The sequence below is a fragment of the Trachymyrmex septentrionalis genome, unplaced genomic scaffold (assembly GCF_001594115.1).
Source record: "Trachymyrmex septentrionalis isolate Tsep2-gDNA-1 unplaced genomic scaffold, Tsep1.0 scaffold37, whole genome shotgun sequence".
Taxonomy (NCBI): Eukaryota; Metazoa; Arthropoda; class Insecta; order Hymenoptera; family Formicidae; genus Trachymyrmex; species Trachymyrmex septentrionalis.
Window position 1 is genome coordinate 9,338,217 of NW_017305536.1, and position 19,930 is coordinate 9,358,146.

The 19,930-nt window shown below is 34.3% G+C and overlaps 1 protein-coding gene across 1 annotated transcript in view; it reads left to right on the plus strand.

Moving 5' to 3' along the window:
- The first annotated feature begins 5,890 nt into the window (after window positions 1-5,890).
- The window catches only part of LOC108750491 (WD repeat-containing protein 63-like), a 14,538-nt gene continuing 498 nt past the window's right edge, over window positions 5,891-19,930 (plus strand). Inside the window, exons 1-13 of the mRNA XM_018489957.1 lie at window positions 5,891-6,131; window positions 6,228-6,408; window positions 8,176-8,273; window positions 8,558-8,989; window positions 10,057-10,380; window positions 10,713-10,961; window positions 11,164-11,322; window positions 13,092-13,417; window positions 15,749-16,089; window positions 16,299-16,527; window positions 17,592-17,892; window positions 18,770-18,946; window positions 19,194-19,541. Of these exons, the coding sequence (XP_018345459.1) occupies window positions 6,129-6,131; window positions 6,228-6,408; window positions 8,176-8,273; window positions 8,558-8,989; window positions 10,057-10,380; window positions 10,713-10,961; window positions 11,164-11,322; window positions 13,092-13,417; window positions 15,749-16,089; window positions 16,299-16,527; window positions 17,592-17,892; window positions 18,770-18,946; window positions 19,194-19,541 (3,168 nt within the window). The 5' untranslated portion in view covers window positions 5,891-6,128. The remainder of the gene's footprint in view (window positions 6,132-6,227; window positions 6,409-8,175; window positions 8,274-8,557; window positions 8,990-10,056; window positions 10,381-10,712; window positions 10,962-11,163; window positions 11,323-13,091; window positions 13,418-15,748; window positions 16,090-16,298; window positions 16,528-17,591; window positions 17,893-18,769; window positions 18,947-19,193; window positions 19,542-19,930) is intronic.

The following is a 19,930-nucleotide window of genomic DNA, read 5'->3' on the forward strand; positions in this document are numbered from 1 at the left end:
TTTATTGTCGATCTACCAGAGAATTGTAGTCCGAGATAGTCAATCTATACCGCCGTATGTAACTGTCGAAAACGTTTTGTGCCGAAAACGTTCTGAAGAAAGAAAAAAAAATTCTCGCTATTCTCAAATTTTATTTTTTTTTGTCGCAAATATATAAATATTAGCTTTATTTTTATCGCCAATATATAAATATTATATGATTTTATAAAAAGTTTTACCAATTAATACAATGAGACCAAAGCATAAATAAAGATAATATTTCAGTGGTTGTTTTTGACATTTTCAACAAGGCCAAATCTTTCCAGAACGGAAGATTACTTTTGTTGTTAGAGATAAAATATGTTACGCTTAGGATATTATGCGACATAATATCCTAAGCGTAACATACAATGTCATTGATATACAAACTGCCTAGGCATTATTCATAACGAATAATGAAAATAGAACGAAAATGAAAATAGAACGCAACTCTCTTGCTAAATATTGGCGCGCGTGATGGCGAGTGACAGGATGAAATTAAATCAGTTGTCTGTTCGATGTATATCGGTTGCTGCAATATTTCGGGCTCGTCGCTTCGCGTCAGACATTCGAAGCGCTCTGAATGAAAATTTCAAAAGTACGAACGATGCCGCGATCTGTTTTCGCAGCGAAATAGGAATGATTCAATTTCGGAAAACCTTTACCGCGAGTTAGATGAACGAAGTGAGAGCTTGTACGACATGCAATCCTATCGAAATAGATACGTAGGTAGCACGTAATCAGAAATTGAATAATTAGTGCATGAAATATCTGTAATTTAACTTTACAGATTACTTACCGTATACTTTATGTATTGTGCGTGAGATAAGTATAATTATAATATAATAAATATAATAAATTGTAAACAGAAGGAAGTTACTCGTTTTTATTTCTTAATTTGCCTGTTACATCGATTTTTTAATAATTTTTAGGAAAATCAAATTTTTATCTAAAAAAAATTAGCTTTCTTATCTCTTTGTATCTCTTAAAAATTTGTCAGTTATACAATTTTTTTTCTAACTTTTAGAAAAATGGAATCTTTTTTTGAAAAACTAGCTTGTTAAGTATCTCGTAACAGGCAGAGTCACAATATATCTTTCTTGAAGCGTTTTTGCATCGACCTTTTCCGAAAATTTGAAGCCCAAACGTAAATCTCATATCTCAAATAATTTTCTAGTGGGCCTCGACGGGAGGCGCTTTCATATGAAAATCTCACGGTTGTCAGATTGTCGTAAAAATTCATGTCGCCGGGATGAACGGTGACGTTAAAAACAACTCAATATTTTCAATGCGCCGCTTGTGCGCCGCGCTGTTCGTCCCGACGATTCTCTATATCCATAGGGAGCTCCGAATTCGCACGGGCGAACGAGTGCGCTGAATAAAAGCTAGAACGATAAAGTGTTCGCCCCGCGTTGCTGTGCCGACTACTACAAAAACAGCGTGAAAGTTCCGTCCGACGAGACTTAAAAAAGCGCTCTATTCTAAATTTTCGAAATAAACGCGCGGCAGTAAACGCCCTTGTAAGACTCCGGGTGTTTTAACATTCGTTCGCAACGAAGCATTCTTTGCATCTCCACGAAAGAAAGTGCCACTTAAAGCCTTGCACTCAGCTTCCCTACTCTCTCGTCTCCTCTTTCTCTTTCCTCTTACATTCTTTCCCACACCGTTTATAAATAAATTATCTTCAACTTCCTGTGGCGTTATGAGTGATAAATTTAACGACAGAGGAGTATTAGAATAACAATAAAGAAGATCTTTGTGTCTGTGGGCGGAAAATATTTGCGTAGAACAGAAAATACCCGTGATACAATTAACAAATGCCAAGAATACACACGGAAAGAATGATTTTGTTGAAATATCTAAAAATTTAGTTAGATACAGATCTGAAAATAACTTTGTTGGAAACCGTTGAAATAATTACGCAGGAATTTCAAGCATGATGAGCAGTGCTGCAAAAAGTTTTGAAATTTTAGTAACTAGCTTAAGCGTCCAATATACAATAATTATTTTGATAGTCCAACAAAATTATTTTTTGATCTAATTAAATTTTAGATCTAGCTAAAAATTCCGTCCATCTATTTAAATTTCTATAAATACTTTAGCAAAATTATCCATTTCACTCGAACTTTTACGAGAGAGAAAGTTATTGAGATTAAATTTTGTAAAAATATTAATACACGTATCGATCGGAAAAAATAGAACAAATCTCTCAAAGATTTTATCTCTCGCTATTTTTTCTGCATTTCTACCCAAAAACTTTCTGGTGGTTTTCCCTTTGACCGATCAATCGTCAGTGAGCGCATTTCGGATCGTTTACGTTCTACATTGGGCGAAGAGGAAAGCACCACTCGACATTTCGGCCCGATAAATGGGGAGACCGGACACAGGGAAAATACCATCTCAATTTGATTCGATTAAACAGGAAATAGGCAGCGTGTATTTCCAATCTATGTACGGTATATATTTGCAATTGATTAATCGCCGTACGGTCCGGCCGCGAGGCCAAATTGTCTAAACGCCGGAATCTATTTTTCCAACGGGCGTGCGAATCGCCGATTACCGGCTCCACCGTACGAACGCTGAAAATAACGATCGTCGAAGCGCATACAAAATACGCGGTCGTCGCATATGCCTGTGAAAATAGTAATAATTTAATTATAAATTTTTATACTAAAAGCGCTTCGCAATTGATATGAATACCTATTGGATACACCGGCATCGCTTTAACATCGCGTAACGATCATGGAATGATAGAGCCGGTAGTCGAAGTTTCCATTTTCACGGTACTGATTCATCTTACGACGTAATACACGCGTTTTACAATGCATAAGTGAGAGCAATATAAAGAAATTCTCAAATATAAAAAGACGCAAAATTGCATGTGAGTCGCGAGCTGCGCAATATCGTTCTGCATGAAATTCTGAATTTCTCGCCGTTAATAGAACGCTCTTAAAAAAGGCGTGGCCAGCACTTCTTTCTTTTTACGATTTACCGACATCCACCGAGTACAAGATACATTTTTCAGGAAAGCGCCCGACGTCAAAAGGAATTGAAAATGCAAAGATAAGTCGTAAAATTATACTTATTCCTTCTAATGGCTGTTCGTTATGAATACTTGAAACTAGAAAGTAAAATGATGTGTAAGCAGACCAGCAGACTCATGAAAAGTCACTTTTCCATCAAACGTGATTCATTCTAACGTCCAAATGATGTTATTGATCGAAAAGTGGCTTTTAATCATCATTTCGAGTAGAGCTCTGTATATAACTGAGTAGCACAAAGGTCCAAGTTTAAGCTAATAATTATATCATATGAAAAATTACTATATTTACTTACCTATTTATCGATTTATTTACAAAGTTTACTTATTATTTATCATTCACTTATTAGACGGTAAATCGTCAAGTCAAAAATAGGGGTTAAAACAGCCAATGAGAAAGTTGTGTCAGCATTTAGTTCAGGATTGCGCTGCTCTTTTATAAATAAGACTCCCAATTTGGAAGTCATGTTGACATTATCTAGCTAAATTTTTAAATACTCCAGCAAAACTGTTTTTTTTTTTTTCGGGTTTTTTTTCTTATTTTCCAACAAAAAAGATTGTTCTTTTCGGATTATCTTTCCATATTTTCGTTTTTTCTCGCTTTTATATATTTGTTCGTTTTCAACTCAATAAATGATCGCTAAGCTGAGACAAGCGTCACATCATGCGGACACGATAATGCATGTCGCCGTGACAATGTTCTAATTGTGCGTGACAATACAGTTAAATCCATCACGTAAATGCAGCACATTTGAATTTGTCGAATATTTGACAACTGAACGCATTGTTTGAAACTGGCTCCACGCGCATTCGCGAAAGTCATAAATTTCGCCGACAATTAGAGCGCAAACTGTACTGTCCATTCGAAATATGTACGTATACGTGTATAAATACGCAAACCACGAAAATATCTACTACACTGCGTGTAGAATGAAGTCGTCATCTACGTCGCCATAATCTTGGATAAATATTTGCCCCGTATTTAACATAGAGAACGACCCTGTCTGCGCAATCGTAACATCGTGGCAGGGAATTAAGATGTATGCAAAACATGTATGAGGGTGTAAGAACGTTTGTTTCTCGTAGCCATATCGTGAATGATAGAATTTAAAGTAGATGTATATTTTTATAATACGATACACATCTAACACTCCATCTTTTCTTGCATTTTGTTAACATATTATATATAAATAACATAAGTTCATAAGTTCCCGAATACTCCTAAAAATTAAATAAAATACATATTTTTGTCGAATTTTTTGATATTTTGGCGACGTAATTTGATCTTTTTTGACTGTAAAATAACTATAAAAATATCTGTCACGGCTTGACATGTTGTCTAGAAAATTTACAATTTTTTTCATCAAAAAATCTCTGGTGATAGACAGGTGTGAAAAGTGCGTCCATAGATCGTACCACAGCTCTAGCGGCGTTTATAAAATAAAGCCTGAATAGAAAAATATCATTAAGTATATGTGTCAAAAATTAATTAACAGAGTGCTCCAAATATGTAAGAGTTTAATAAAAGTAAAAGAGGATATTATGAAAAGAAAAAATTGACGAGAAAAAACAAGTTTTCCAAGCAATGTATATCAAAAATATTTGTGACAAATATTTTTTGAACTTTTTAATTAAAAAACCAAATTATTATAGTTATGTTCCTAAAATAAAATATTACACAGTACAGCGTGTTTTATTTTATTTTTAAAAGTATTCTGGAACTTTTAAAATCATATATGCATTTTTTGTAAATATAAAATATCAATATTATACAGTGAAGAACAAAATTTCCTCAAAATGCATGACATAAATTATGAATAAACATTAATTAATGTTAATTGAGGTTATAATGTTTTTGGTTATTTGGATAAAAATATTGCCAAATATTTCGTTACAGATTATGATATCGGTATCAGATTCATATTACCGCAATAATTTATTATATTTGACAAATAAAAGTGGCAAACGAATAATATTTTATACCAAGTAAAATTGCATTTCAACAGCTGGCTGATGGAAACCTTTTAATTACAATCCCAGGATATTATACAAGCTAATTTCAGCGCTGCAATTGCATTATCTTTAAAAAATTCAAATAGAGAAAGTTTAATTTCTTTGCAATTACTTACTTTTGTGAATATATGTCACTACTAATTTGTACAATGATAATTATAAATTATAACTTCTTTTCCTAATATCACCATTATTTATTGCGATAAATCTATTGTTAATTTGTATTATCAATTATCGCATTTAAATGACGACAAATCGATTGTTGCGCTATTAAATAATATTAATCATTAGGTTTCAAACATTACGCTAACAATACTTGCGATACATCGAATTTGCAAAATGGATTAAGTGCACGAGCGACCCTTTATATTCGTCTGATATAAAAACAATTAAATCGCCCTCGTCGTTTGCGTTTGCACATAAAGATTTCGAGGGGAAAAAATTGAAATTTCGAAACATCCATCCACATTTTACGTTTAACGCGATGGACGGAGGCAAGTAAGGAAGAGGGGAGACATCGGATTCTCAACGATGAAACTCATTTCAATGTTTAATCAAACTGCAAATGTACCCGACTTGAAATTTCGTTAAATCTCGACTTACGTCATTAGCTGTGTTAATATGCCTGCAGTATATAGATTAAAAAATTGTTACGCTGGCATGGGTACTCTCGCACTCGTTTTGCCGATCAGACGTGAAGACTTCTTCTATCATCTTGTATCGCATCCGAGTTATACGAGTATTCATCGTATGTTGTATCGATTCGTACGCACATTACATTATCCATTACATGATTCCACTGCACTGAGAAAAAAATGCTGTTGATTCAATTAAAGTCTATATTACGGGCTGTCACTAACATCAGTGATTAATTCATGTATATGTTTATTGACATAAAGGCCTTGATTATTGAAATAGTAATTTATGCCTTTATGTCAATACAAATATACATGAATTAATCACTTATGTTAGTGACAGCCCGTAATATAGACTTTAATTCAACAGCATTTTTTTTCTCAGTGTGTGTATGTAAATATCTACGAACGCACGTGATTGTATGGTACGTGCATATCTTCGCACGTCGATCGCATCAACACCATACATTTATATAAATCTGTGATCAACACAATTCCTGAAACGTAAAATAATCGAACAGGCAGTTTACATCATGGAGGAGGAAGAATACGAGGCAAATGTGGAAAGAATGACGAAAGATATAAAGTTTCAGGCCGATACCGAACACGAGTATGGATATGATGACTTTTTCGAACAATCCCTCGACTTGGAGGAGGAAAAATCTTTCGAGGAAAGAAAATGGGAAGAAGAGAAAACATCTCGTAGGTTATAGTCCTTGAGAGGAAATTTGACATAATGATAACTGATAAATGTTTCATTGTACATTATTAATGATACGTGTATTTCTTACAACTACATCGAACATTTTAATGCACTCGCAAATAAATTAGTAAAAAACGCAAAATACGATCAAGACTAAATCTTGATGTCTAATAATATTTCTTTATATAAATTTTAAATACATCTTTTATTTAAATAAACCGATTCACTACCAGACTTGAAACACAATTATAAATTGAAGCTGAAATAATATCTTAAATTAAATTCAACATTAATTTAATAATGATGCTAATATATGAAAAAAAAAAACTGATTTTGCTGAAATATCTAAAAATTGAGCTAAATATAAATTTAAAAATAATATTTGACCAAAATAATTACGTATAGTATAGTAAGTTTTAAGCATAATGAGCAATGCTGCAAAAAATTCACATTTAAATAAACTAAAATCAATAATTCTTTTTATAATTTGGTCCAACTTGGTGCTTTATCGTGTCATTCATATTTATGGTTGATTAAATTTACGTTTTTTTTATTGTTAACACAGTAACATTTTATTTTTTCTATATATTAATTACTTTGGATTCTACTGGTTTTGATGATTCAACAAAATTATTTTCGTATTTGTAATTTAAAATATTTGTAAACTAAATTTTTAGATATTTCAGTAAAATCATTCTTTCTGTGTAAACATTTTAAAAAACAAAGAATTTAGTACAAAAATATCTAGCCACACACGGCTGAGGTGAGATTTTGAAAATATTTGAAAAAATTATTAAGCACCAGCTACGATCGTATTTGTCGCTATTTTCTTATTTATTTGTGCTATTCATGTTATCTACTTTAACTTATTATTATTAACATATTTGTTGATTATTTTATTACTATGTGAGGGAAAAGTTAAAACAAAACTAAATACAAAGTTTAAGGCATTATTCAATATGTATTTTTTTTAATTTGCGTGTAATAAAAATATTCTGTTTGTTAACTCAAAACAAAACTAAATATAAAGTTTAAGGCATTATTCAATATATATATTTTTTAATTTGCGTGTAATAAAAATATTCTGTTTATTAACTCAAAACAAAACAAATACTCTTTAATAGAAATACGTTAAAGCATACAACGGACGCGTTCAAAGGAACAACGTCGATAACGTCAAATGTAGAAATATTGAAACTTTGTAACGAATGGGTTAAAATTATGTGTCGGACGAAGATCGATGATGCGTATCGGATACGCACGTCGGGTGGAAGTACGCATAGTGTTAACAATGAAACGTAAACTTAACCAAGCGTAAATATGTTCAAATATGAATGACGCGATTTAAAACACCGAATTGGCACAAATAATGAAAAAGATTATTGATTTTGATTTATTTAAATGTAAATCATGTGCGAATCCGATAAAAATGTTGACCGTGCTCAGAAAAAAACACAGCAACAGTAACTATAAAGGTGTTTTAATAAAGTAATTTTATACAAGATTCCATATATGTAAAACTTGTACAGTTGTCGCTTTCATAATTGTCACTATTATCTTTTTTTTTTTTAAACATAAACTAATGGAATATTTTTATTATTTTGCTTTATTAGTTTGCTGTTTCAAATTGCTGTTTCCATTGATCAGGAAATTTGTTTTATAAATAAAATTCTGCTATGTTATATTAATAATTGGAGAACTAAATAATTTTCTTACTGTCTAAAAAATAGTCGTGAATTATTTTATCTGTTTCATTGTTCTGTCAGCTGTACAAGATTGGGAGGAAGAAGCGGAGAAGGAAATTCCTATAGAAATGGATGATCAAACCACGGAGCCAAAGAAAATTCGATATTCCATATCGATGGTGAATATTTCAGCGTGCCAGCGATTTATTCTATTTTCAAAACTTCTGAATTATTGAATTGTTCTGTCAAATGTAGAATTTTAAAAGTATTTACGGCAAAGATTCTGCAAAATTATGTCTGAATAAGAGATAAGACGTTATTAGTTTTTTAAATATAATATATCAAATATATTTAACATTTATTTTGATTTTTATAATATCGACAAAAGCGACATCACTTCAGGAGAGAGAAAAAAGAATATTAATACAAAGTTAAATTTACGTTGGTTTAATCGTACAATTAGGAAATACCGGGGCTTTCAAGAATCGATCTGTCGCCGTTGACACAGAAAATCGTGGGTTGTATCATTGGAGAGGATGTTACCACGGAATTTCCATGGGTGCGCGTTAAAAAGGACATCATAGAAGACAACATAGACTTACATTCTGAGAGCAGTGACTTTCTGCTAGTAAAGGACGAGGTTCATGCATTTCCTGATGACAAGATTATGATCGGATACGCACCATCCTTAATCGAAACGGGCCAATTTTACATTGTTCTTACCAAGGAAGGCAGAGACGCTGTAGAGGAGCATATACTTCAGCAAAGAAAGGAACACGAGAATCGTGTAAAAAATGCCATCTACAAATCTCCTGGCCGATGGCGTGACTTGGGAAGTGGTGCCGACGTCGATGCCAATTTCGTCAAGAATACAAGGCCGCTATTTGAGATTGAGGTTTCTATACTAAAAAAAAAAAATAGTTTTAATTACTATAATTTAACTGTAATTTATATTTTTAATGCCAATTACATATATTCCTTTTGATAGAAGTATAAATATAATTATTATCTAACATTATAGCAATAATAACTGTAAAAATAGAACTTTTAATCGTAATTATTTCATCAATTGTAGTTACAAATACTTTCTTCTCAGTGCATAACATTAAAGATTCTTAGTCTGATTCATTAAATAGTTCTGGTTTTGGACATATTAAAAATTACATTTGCGGTTCGACATTAAAGAATTACAATCTGGTTGTATTCCACTATTCCCCAAGAATAAAAATTTATATAAAATTATTTTTTAATTTACAAAAGATATTACTCTAATAAATAATTAGAAGATTTAGTACGATAATATGTAATTTAGTATTTTAAGAACTTGAAAAAATTAAAGCTCAGAAATTAAACTTGAAAAAATTAACTTCTTACAACATAAATGCATTGAAAAATATTATACTGTATTCTTTAATTGTTAATAAAAATCGACATAGACAGGACATGTTGCATATCACATTGGCGGATCCTGACATTAGTATTCTCGTAACTTTCGTCAAACGTCGCGGCTTTCATTGCACCGTTGTCAAAACTTTCTGCCGCATGATTGACTTGCATGTCAATTCAATTTCATGTTCAAGCGTTGAACAACACAATCCTGATATTTTTCAAAATTTTTATTACGTTTCGACAGCGCGTATTATGCGAGCGTGAATATTGATAGTTTGCGTTCACTAATTCTGAGTCGCAGTATTACAACGGTTATCGTAAATTTCTATTAATTCCGCCTCTATAAATATTAGTGGACAGACAATAATATGCGGTGTTCACAAATCGCAATAAATTATTTATTAATCATTTTATCCTGATTTCAATCAGGCAAGAAGCAGTTTATAAATCCCACAATGCTCGTGATTGTTTAATCGTATTTATGAGAAGTACTATATGGGAGATATATTGTATGACCCGCACCGTTGCTGATGCACCGGACGATTCATATCTTTCGCATTTAATTACGATCAGGTTACGTCTACCGCTGATTTGCTGAACGTGCCGATAAATCTAACGGACAGGAAGGCGGATGATCAGAGAGACGGATACATCGAGCTGCTACCGAATAACCGGCAAATATTTGAGAATGTACGACGTAAATTGGTAAGCACGTATGCGCAAGTGTCGCCGATCGTGCGACACAACGAGGCGCAAACGGCACCATCGATATCTGTCAATTCCTGGTACCAATATCTGTACGAATACGAGACAGTCGATTTGTCTACTTATACCGAGGATAAGATAGACTACTTAAAATATTTTTTGAAACTCTACACTGATGAAATGTGCGATCAGGTAATATTACAAATTTATTGATTTTACAGTACTTTAAATAATATATAATTAAAATATAGTTAAAACATAATAAAAATGTAATTATAATTAAATAAAATGTAATATGTTATAATATAAATTTATTGACTTATTTACAACAGTTTAAATAAATGTATAATTAAAATATAGTTAAAACCTAATAAAATATAATTACAATTATTTATAATTGGGGGATATAATGTATGTTGTCATAATTTAATTACAAGATTAATTACAAAAGGATTTAACTATTCTTTTTTAATGAGAGCTTAAAAGCTAACGATATTTCTAATTTATTAACTATTTCGTCACAGCTTTTAATGAACTCCATGTGGGATATATATGCGAACGATTACGCAAATTTGGTGCGTAGTGAAAAAGATACGCAGATACCTCTGCCTATAGGCTACGAAGAACATCAAAGCTACTACGACGGAAAGCTCATTGTGGATAAAGTTATCAATGATCTCTGCTGGCATCCGTTCTGGACCGGAACGGTGATAGCTACTTATACGCATCATGCGAAGGGCGAGCATTTAATAGGTCCCAAAACTTACGATGAGGTTTGGCAATTGCAAAATTACTTCTATAAAAATTGTATTTATTTTAATCGTAAAATTGATGCAGCTGGCTTTTTCTATTTCAAAAAAATTTTATTGTTAATGTAGAATATATTTTTCTATTGGCAAAAACACACGCGCGTAATATAATTTGAATGTATTATAATTTACACAAAATTGTACACACAAGATTTCTCATGAACAGGTATTTTTAGCTTGCGAGGGCAACAATAAAGTATTAATATGGTCTTTCGACGACTGTTTGTCACCTAAACTCATCCTTGAATGTCCACGAGAAGTGACATCCGTTTCGGTCTGCCCTATCGACAGTAACATCATCATAGGTGGCTGCATAAATGGCCAGGTGATCAAAATAAATTTTATTTTTTCCTATTTCAACATATGTTTTTGTTTGTGAACTAAATCATTGACTGATAGCTGGATTACTCGAGACCAAATATGGCTATTCATTAGTCTTCGAAGATTATTCGTGTATATCCTTCACATTGCAAGGATGTAAAAAGTATAAAGCTTAAAAACTATTGCTTTTTTACTGTCCTTTCACTTTTTAATTATTCTATAGAGTATTGATAAAAAATGACACAGTCGCAATCCTCGAAATACTGTTAAATATTAAAAAATTAAATTTAAACCAATTTCTTAAGTCAAATAATAATTTTTTACCTTTAACTTTCAAATGTCAAAATTTTAGTACAAAATGCGTGATTAAAAAACAAATTAATCAATCTATTTCTGTGATAAAATTACTTAGTTTCGAAGTAAACACGTTTATATTAATATGTATGCTTTATTAAATATTAAATTAAATTTAATACTATTTATAATTAATATTTAAGTACAAAGATCCACTTCAGATCAAATAGAAATTCTCTTATTTAATTCGATAAATTTAATATTTCTTCATTTAAATCTTTTAACTCCGTTATTTAATTAAATTAACAATATATTGATTAGGAGTAGTAAGGACCTATAGAAATGGTTGAAAATAACTCAAATTGAGATATAATTATGAATTTAACGGGGTATGTCTTTTTCGAAAATTAAGAAGATTGAAAAAAAAATTGGAAAATAATTTGGTAGCAAAAACGCATATGAATTTAATATTTTCCTCATTTCGCAAACGAATAGCAATCCACCAATATCGATTAACCCGTTATTGCGATGCATCCCGAAGCATTCGCATTCGCTTGACACGTCATCCCCGCGAATGAATAACGCGACACGCGTGTGTACGTAAACAAATTCTTCCGACGGACGCGGCAATCCGATGGAACACGATCGGTATCAATCACGTATATCGAAAAACACATCGTGATGGTGCCGCGGATCCACCGGGTGTTCCCCAGCTTGTCGGCACCGCGTGCCGCTCCCGTTTCGGAACATGAAAATTCGAAAAGTACGTCGGCAATCATGACGGAACGCGAACAACAAACGTAACGCGAATATCGTATGCAAGCGGGTTCACCTATCTCCATTAATCCATCGCGACGATTCTCTCGTTGCTCCACACTTGGTGTTTCACAACGTTCTGGATATATCAGATGACACCCAGAACACTCGTCAATCGAGCAATCAAGTATTATGAAATGCGCTGATTAAAAACGCGCAACAAATATGAATAATGCCGAGAAATGTATTATTCCTGCTCGTGAAAATCAAGTAAAAGAAACTGCGGATGTCCAAAATATTGAACTTTTCGTATATTTTTTCAAATAGATTGCTTCACAAAAATAACAACATCAAGTTCGATCAGTTTTATTCAGGCTTACATACTTCTATTATCGAAAAAAATAAAATTTAATTTCTTTTATTATAAAAAAAAAATATTTACCTTTATTGAGTTCGTTAGCGAATATTGTTTCATACTTCTAATTTCTATCAACGTTCTACTGTATTAATTGAAAACTGCGTGCATTTTCTTAATTGCCCGACACTATTTGCGAGCTAAAATTAGTAAATTTTAGACAAGAAGAAGCGTCTGGGAAAATGTATGGGAAAAACATCTCGTTACAAGCTGCAACCGTGAAACTCAAAAGTCTAGAGTACTATAGTAAAACGGGGAGAGGAAGGACGAGTGAACGACGATAAAATCCATCCATATCCTTGCCGTAGATCGCCATCTGGCACATTCCCGGCAAAATCGAGCAGGTGGAGACTGTGGTGACACAGACGAGCGCCCAAGTGAAGTACAGCATCGCGATGAAGAGCTTGATGACATGGATGCGCGAGACGACGTCGTTGATCAGTCCGACGGCGATGTCCGCCCTCAAGTACAGCCAGAAGGCGGGCATCATCCAAATAATCTGGGTGCCCTCGCATCACAAGGTCGACAAAAACGGCCGGATCTTGTCCTTGCCGGAAGACGCGCCCCTGGACGATCTAAGCTATCAGTTTATAACCGCCAGCCAGGACGGCACCGTCGCCTTTTGGGACCTTACGTGAGTATCTTTGCCTGTCGTTTTTTTAACATATAATAGTTATTATTTAATGGATGTCCTTATTACTTCTTTCTGTATAACATATTTTTAATTGTTTAATTTAACAAGTCTTAATTTACTAATAAGTATAATATATTTGTTGTACTATATATTGTTGTTTAACACTAATGTATAATAAAGCATTTCTCATATAATATGTACGTGTAGAAAAAGCATTTTATTTTATCTTAATGCTGCATTATACAGAAAGTAAGTGCTTTTATACGAGTATTTACACAATACAATCGGATCGTTTTAAATAAAAAAGGAATATGAAATTAACAAAATATAATATAGAAAGATTATAAAATAAAGAAAATCATAATCTTCCTACCATTTTGTATTTTGTCAATTTCGTACTCCTTTTGGATTTAGTAATTTGATTACATTAGGTATGTAAGTATAAAAGCACTTATTTCTTACGTAATGCATTATTAAGATGGAATAAAATGCTTTTTCCATGTATTACATGGGAAAAGAGCTATTTTCAAATTGCTACATCTCAAAAACGAAAAATCATATCGAAATTTTTATAAAATTGTGATGTGATAGTCAAATGCGGATAACATGGATTCGTGTGTTCACTAAGCAAAAATACATCGGCTATAATTATCCACATTCACATGTTGCAAAATGAATTTAGACAATGTAATTTTCTCATATCTTTTTTACTTTTGTCCATTTAGTTTTCTATAAACATTTTAATTTTTCTTATTAAACACTGACGACTGGCGATAAAATAGATGTCGTTGTTTATCGTTTTGTGTAAGTACTTTTAATAATAAAAGTTTCATCAAAATCGGTGTACATATACATATCGGGTAGTGTTCCTTATAAGTAAAATGAGTAATATATTTTTACTTAAAAGGTTTAATATTAAGAATTGACAGTATTATCAATAGTTTTGTAAGAATTAGGGCGAATATCGACATTATCGATAATCTGTCGCATTGCACGAGTAGTTCCATCGGTTAAGGATTAAATGTGAAGGAACTAAACGTGACCTGCGAGGAGTCGCATCGAATCGATGTCGATTCGTCGGACGAATTTTCCTATGAACTACAGCGCCATTCGACTCACAAGAATAGGAAATAAAATATCCAACATAATATTCTCGAAGTGGAAGAGGATTGTTTTCCTTATCTTTCATTTTCGCAACGCCTCGCATCGTCGTGTCAGTGAAAATGTCACGTCGTTTTTTCTTAAAAATGCAAGAACACCTTGAATGCCGGCTGGCGTATGATGGCTAGGCTCTCGATGTGAACCCAGCAATTGGTAACCAAGGTCCGGACCCGTCGTATCTCCCGAGACTGAAAGTTAGCGACTTCGAATGTTCGACTGGCGCGAAACTTGTCGCAAGCGAAACGTTAAAGAGCCGAGCTCCGTCTCTTGCCTTTCAAGTCCTTCGCTCCGGACGCGGGACGACGAACTGCCTTCCGCTTCCTCCCCATTCCCCGTCCATCCATCCTTCTCGAGAAACTCTCCCGGAACCGTAATGGTCCTGCGACTTGACTCACCGTCGCTCCTTGATTCTCCGAAGTTGGCGTTTATATGGTCCGAAAATGGATAGACCATCCCTCCATAATCGTTGATCGGTATTCAGTTCTCGCTCGCTCCTAACCATTCCCGCGTCCCTTGCCGTAGTCCAGAGTAGTCCTCCGGACCTGCTAACTCCCAAGCACTCCTTGGCCTCGTCGATCTCTCTGCATGCTCAGTAGGGTGCGAGGGAGAGTCGCTCTTCATTTCGGCCGTGCCACAATGGCTATGTAGATGTTCCAATACTAGTGAATTGTTTCCTCACTTGATTCGAAATTGGTACGATATTTATTGGTACGAGATTACGCTGTATTCTATGCCCTGCTGATAGAAACGAGCATGTTTGCGTGAAATTGCACCGACAGAGATAAACTTCCGAACAAGTAATAATTGAGGAAACAAAATCTTATAATAAATTTACATTTTATAGTTTGATTATAAAAGTTTCGTTTTTCTGCTATACAAGACACACCTGAATGAAAAATATACACATGTAAAACAAGCGCTAATTTTCTAATTCTCATAACTATATAGATGAAAAATTTGTTAAATTACAGTGTTAAATTTAACACATTTTACTTGTCTCAAAACAATCCATCTAAATTTTCGTGTTAATTTAACTTAATTTAATTTAATTGGTTTTATAAGAATAGGTTTTGCAAATATATAAAATGTTTTTTTATATGTGTCTCGGTTTTTATTAACGAGAAAACGTTGAAATGTTGTTTTTCTTAATGAAGAACGTTGATCTGAAAGGTGGCGATCAATGGAGAAGGAAATTCAGCAAGTTACCGGACGAAAGAAGAAGCAGAAAGCTCAATCAGCTATTCAGAAATCCATAGCGCAGTCGGCATCGCCGTTCAAAATTCTCGATCGTGTCTTCAAGCCTCACTATAACCTCGTGATTCAATATCCGGATGAGAATCGGCAGGTCGTGATAACGACTCTCAGCATGTACAATCCAAAGTTTCACAAGGAACAAGTTGAACCGTTCTCGATGACAAGAGACGATCTCACAATTAGAAAGTATTACAGACCCATAATCGAGAAGGCGGACTATGTTATGGAGCCGAAGATACTCATCGGTACTGTCGAAGGTAAAGCGACTTACGTAACATTTTCTTACTCAATTTCCAATCGTCGACAGGTTGAGACAAGGGCGACACAATTGTACGAGTTCATTAGTGCAATTTGGATGTAAGGTTAAATACATAATTAATTATACTTGAATCTCCCTAGATAAGATTGATCTAATTTAATATTAATGGCAGTAAAAAGTGGATTAAATCGTAAACGACGGCAACAGGTGAATTTGGTTGCGTAACGTGGACCGGCTACGAATTCACCACCGATGCGGGCATGGATCGCGAAACGGCACGGTGGGTTTGGATGAAGAAGATACACGACGGACCGGTTACGCACGTGGTCAGATCCAATTATTACCATCGGGTGGTGGCCACGATAGGAGGCAAGATCTTCGCCGTGTGGCGGGACGATTTTGCCGAGCCGCTCATTTGGAAAAAATCCAACGTTGGGTAGGTGAAAAATTCGCGCAGGACCATCCGACTAAAGTAAACTGAACCTTCGCTTCCGCGTCAGAGTAAACTCCCGGGTGTTAAGCGATTCTCGCCATGCGGAGAGGAGAGAACTGTAACGGAAATGAAAAAAAAGAGGAAAGAGAGGAAGAGAGTTGTTCGTCTTGAAATAAACACGAACGCGAGCGAGAATTGCATGCGGAGAAATTACTTTCTCAAGGAGTAACGTCAATATCGCGAGAGAGTTAACGAAACATGAATATACGTAAACGCGGTAAACACACGGCTCGCGAATGGTTTTGTTCGCGTTTCATTCGGAATAAAAATAACGAGTACGAGCGCGCGCAATAAATTGCCGCAGTGTACAGCATGTAATTGCGACGATAGCATTTCGTACTGCTCGACGTACAAGCACTGGCGCGCAACGCCCGTCTGCTCGCTCGTTTCACGCGCATGGTTTTCGCTGGTAAAAGTCAAACTTTTCGGTATGATCTGCATGATAATATGATTATAAGTTACAACCTGCGCGCGCTTTACTATTCCGTTAATAAAAGCCCGCGTGTTTTACTATTTCGTTAATGAATACTATTCTCGACGTATGGACCGCGCACGGTCGACCTGGCTCAACGGTCGTTGTCGAATGTTGTCCAGTATGCCCACATTCTCTCGATTCTAACACTCGACGATTTATCCCGTCCCATTAACTCTACATATATAGTTTTAATTATTTTAGAGAGACAGCGACACATATCTTCCATTTCGAATTATCTCGAAAAATCAGTTCTCAAGTACAGGACATCAAAAAATTTGGTTATAAAGTTTTGTATTTAATTCAATTATTAACGAGTATTTATAAAAAAAAAAACAAACAAACAAACTCTGAACTATTATAGCTATATTTTATTAAATGCCAAGAGGTAATAATTAACATTGAAATAGGTAAATAACTATCTTAGCTTTCATATACGTAAAACAAGCTTTAAAATGCTTCGCCTTATTGAAAAACGGGAAACAGCATTGATTTAATGCTGACCAGCGTCACTATTGTCTTTAACCAAATGCAGCTACTCGGCATGCTCATGGGGAATTCTACGTCCGACTGTTTTGATCTTGGGACGATCGGACGGTACCATAGAAATTTGGGATCTCGAAGTCAAGAGTCACGAACCGAGCTTCATGCAGAGTCTGTCCGGACGGATAATTACAGGCATCTATACTCACGAGCTACCGGTGGAACCGCAGTGTATTGGATTTTGCGACTTCAATGGCTCCTTAAGGATGTTCATGGCGCCGCGTGTCTTACTGACATACGACGTGGGTGACATCGAGTGGATGAAAAAGTTTATCGACCGACAGGTTCAAAGGGTGAGATAAAAAGGAGCGTGACAGCGATATATCTGGAACGATATCGATTAAACGTCTAAACGAAATAACTTGAGATTTATAACATCAAAAGCAAAATGTTTTTATTAAATAAAAGGATTGTATTATATATTAGAAAAGATAGCAAATTGTATTAGTTATCGAATCCGAATAATTCCGAATAATAACAAAATAATTAACCGAGTTTCATTATACAACAGAAAATTTTGCTGAAGTCATTTAAAAAGTTAGGTAGATACGGATCTGAAAATAATTTTGTCGGACTATGAAAATAATTATGTAGAAAATTCATGATCAACGCATGGATGGGCGTCGCTTGAAAAAGTTTTGACTAGTAACCAGTTTAAGCTACAAAAATTATTCTGATATAGTCCAAAAAAATTATTCTCAAATCTATGTCTAGCTAAATTTTTAGATACTTTTCAGTAAAATCATTCTTTCCTTGTAGCAATGATGTAGGAGCAATAATATATTTTCATTTGATATGCCGTACGAGAATGTCGTTTCACACAGCATAAACCTCATAATTTTACAACGTTACGTACTACATGTATTATATTACATTCATGTTATTGAGTGTAAAATTATAACGTTGATGTGTTATGTTACTTCTAGTTGGTGTTTATTGAGATGTAAATTTCAATGCGTATACATATTTACTCGCTTCATAAAACTTTATGCTTTTATAAGATGAAAATATATCGGAAGTTAATGGGAATCGTGTTCGTAAAAAAATCTTTCTTTCTTTGCGCTGTTACTTTTATAGTAACTTATCGTAAATTTACTGCTAACAGTAATACAAATTTTTTCGTACCTTATGTCCGTATATATATGATTGTCTATTTCCATATATGATCAGATAAACGAGTTTCGAGACTGGCAAGAATCATGGAGCGAATCAACTCTCGAGGATATCGTGATGAAGAAGAAGATCAAAAAAATGAAAGAAGAGAAAAAGCATTTGGAGGTTGAGGAGAAGATTAAAGCTGACACGATCGATGTGGCGGCTCGTGCAATTACACCTACAAAACCTGCGGTATACGATCAACTTTAATATCCCACATTAATAAATAATTCAATGACTTTCTTTCTATTCATAGCGCCTTCGGGCGGCAGTTCGCACTACGTAATCGCACCTGAACGAATCGAACGTTTACAGCCGTGTAAATAACGGTGCCTCTCGTGAATTCCTGGTGCCAGTCGATTCAGCCGGGCACAGCCAGAGCAGAGAAAAGGAAACTGATCTTTCTTCTTTTACTAAGTTAATTTCGTACTATTCATAGCGTCGGAAGCCCTGGCAATTCATCGAAGAAGCCAAGGAACGGTGGTTGTCAATGGAAGTAAAGCGCATGCAACGAGTGATCCTGGAAAAAAAAGGGCTCAGAAAGGACGTCCTCGAGAGGCAGCGCGCGCCGCTTCTTAGATTGCGACAGGAGGCGAGGACAAAGAAGCGTAAGATACGCGAGATCCTGACTCTGCAGGACAAGATCTTTGAGGAAACCATCATGTTCCTCTTCCCGGAGCAGCAGGAGCGCAGAGAAACTTTGTTGCCGCCTTTGCCAGTCTCTGCGGCCGACAGACGCTTAACGATCGACGAGTTCATTAGGAAGGAAACCGCTCCTCGAAAAGAAGTACGTCAAGGGAAACAATTAATCTTACGGCCATCCTTTGCAAATAATTAGCACGGTATTATACTTCATAAATAATAGAAAAAAAACACTCGCTCAAATAAAATGTATATTACGACGTAAAACGATGTAAAATCTCGATGTGATAGCGGACAAACAATTAAATGTATTGTAGTAAACATTTTAGAAACTGTGTAAGACGAAAAATATCAGTTTTTTTATATTGTTTATATCAATATAATATCTTCTTCTACATATTTTTCATTTATATATATATATAATATATAATATGAAATTTCTTACTGACAATTTTGCTTCGTTATTAATTTGCTCTATACAAACAGAACAAAAATATAATTATTGTTTTAAACTTTATTATTATATATTAAACT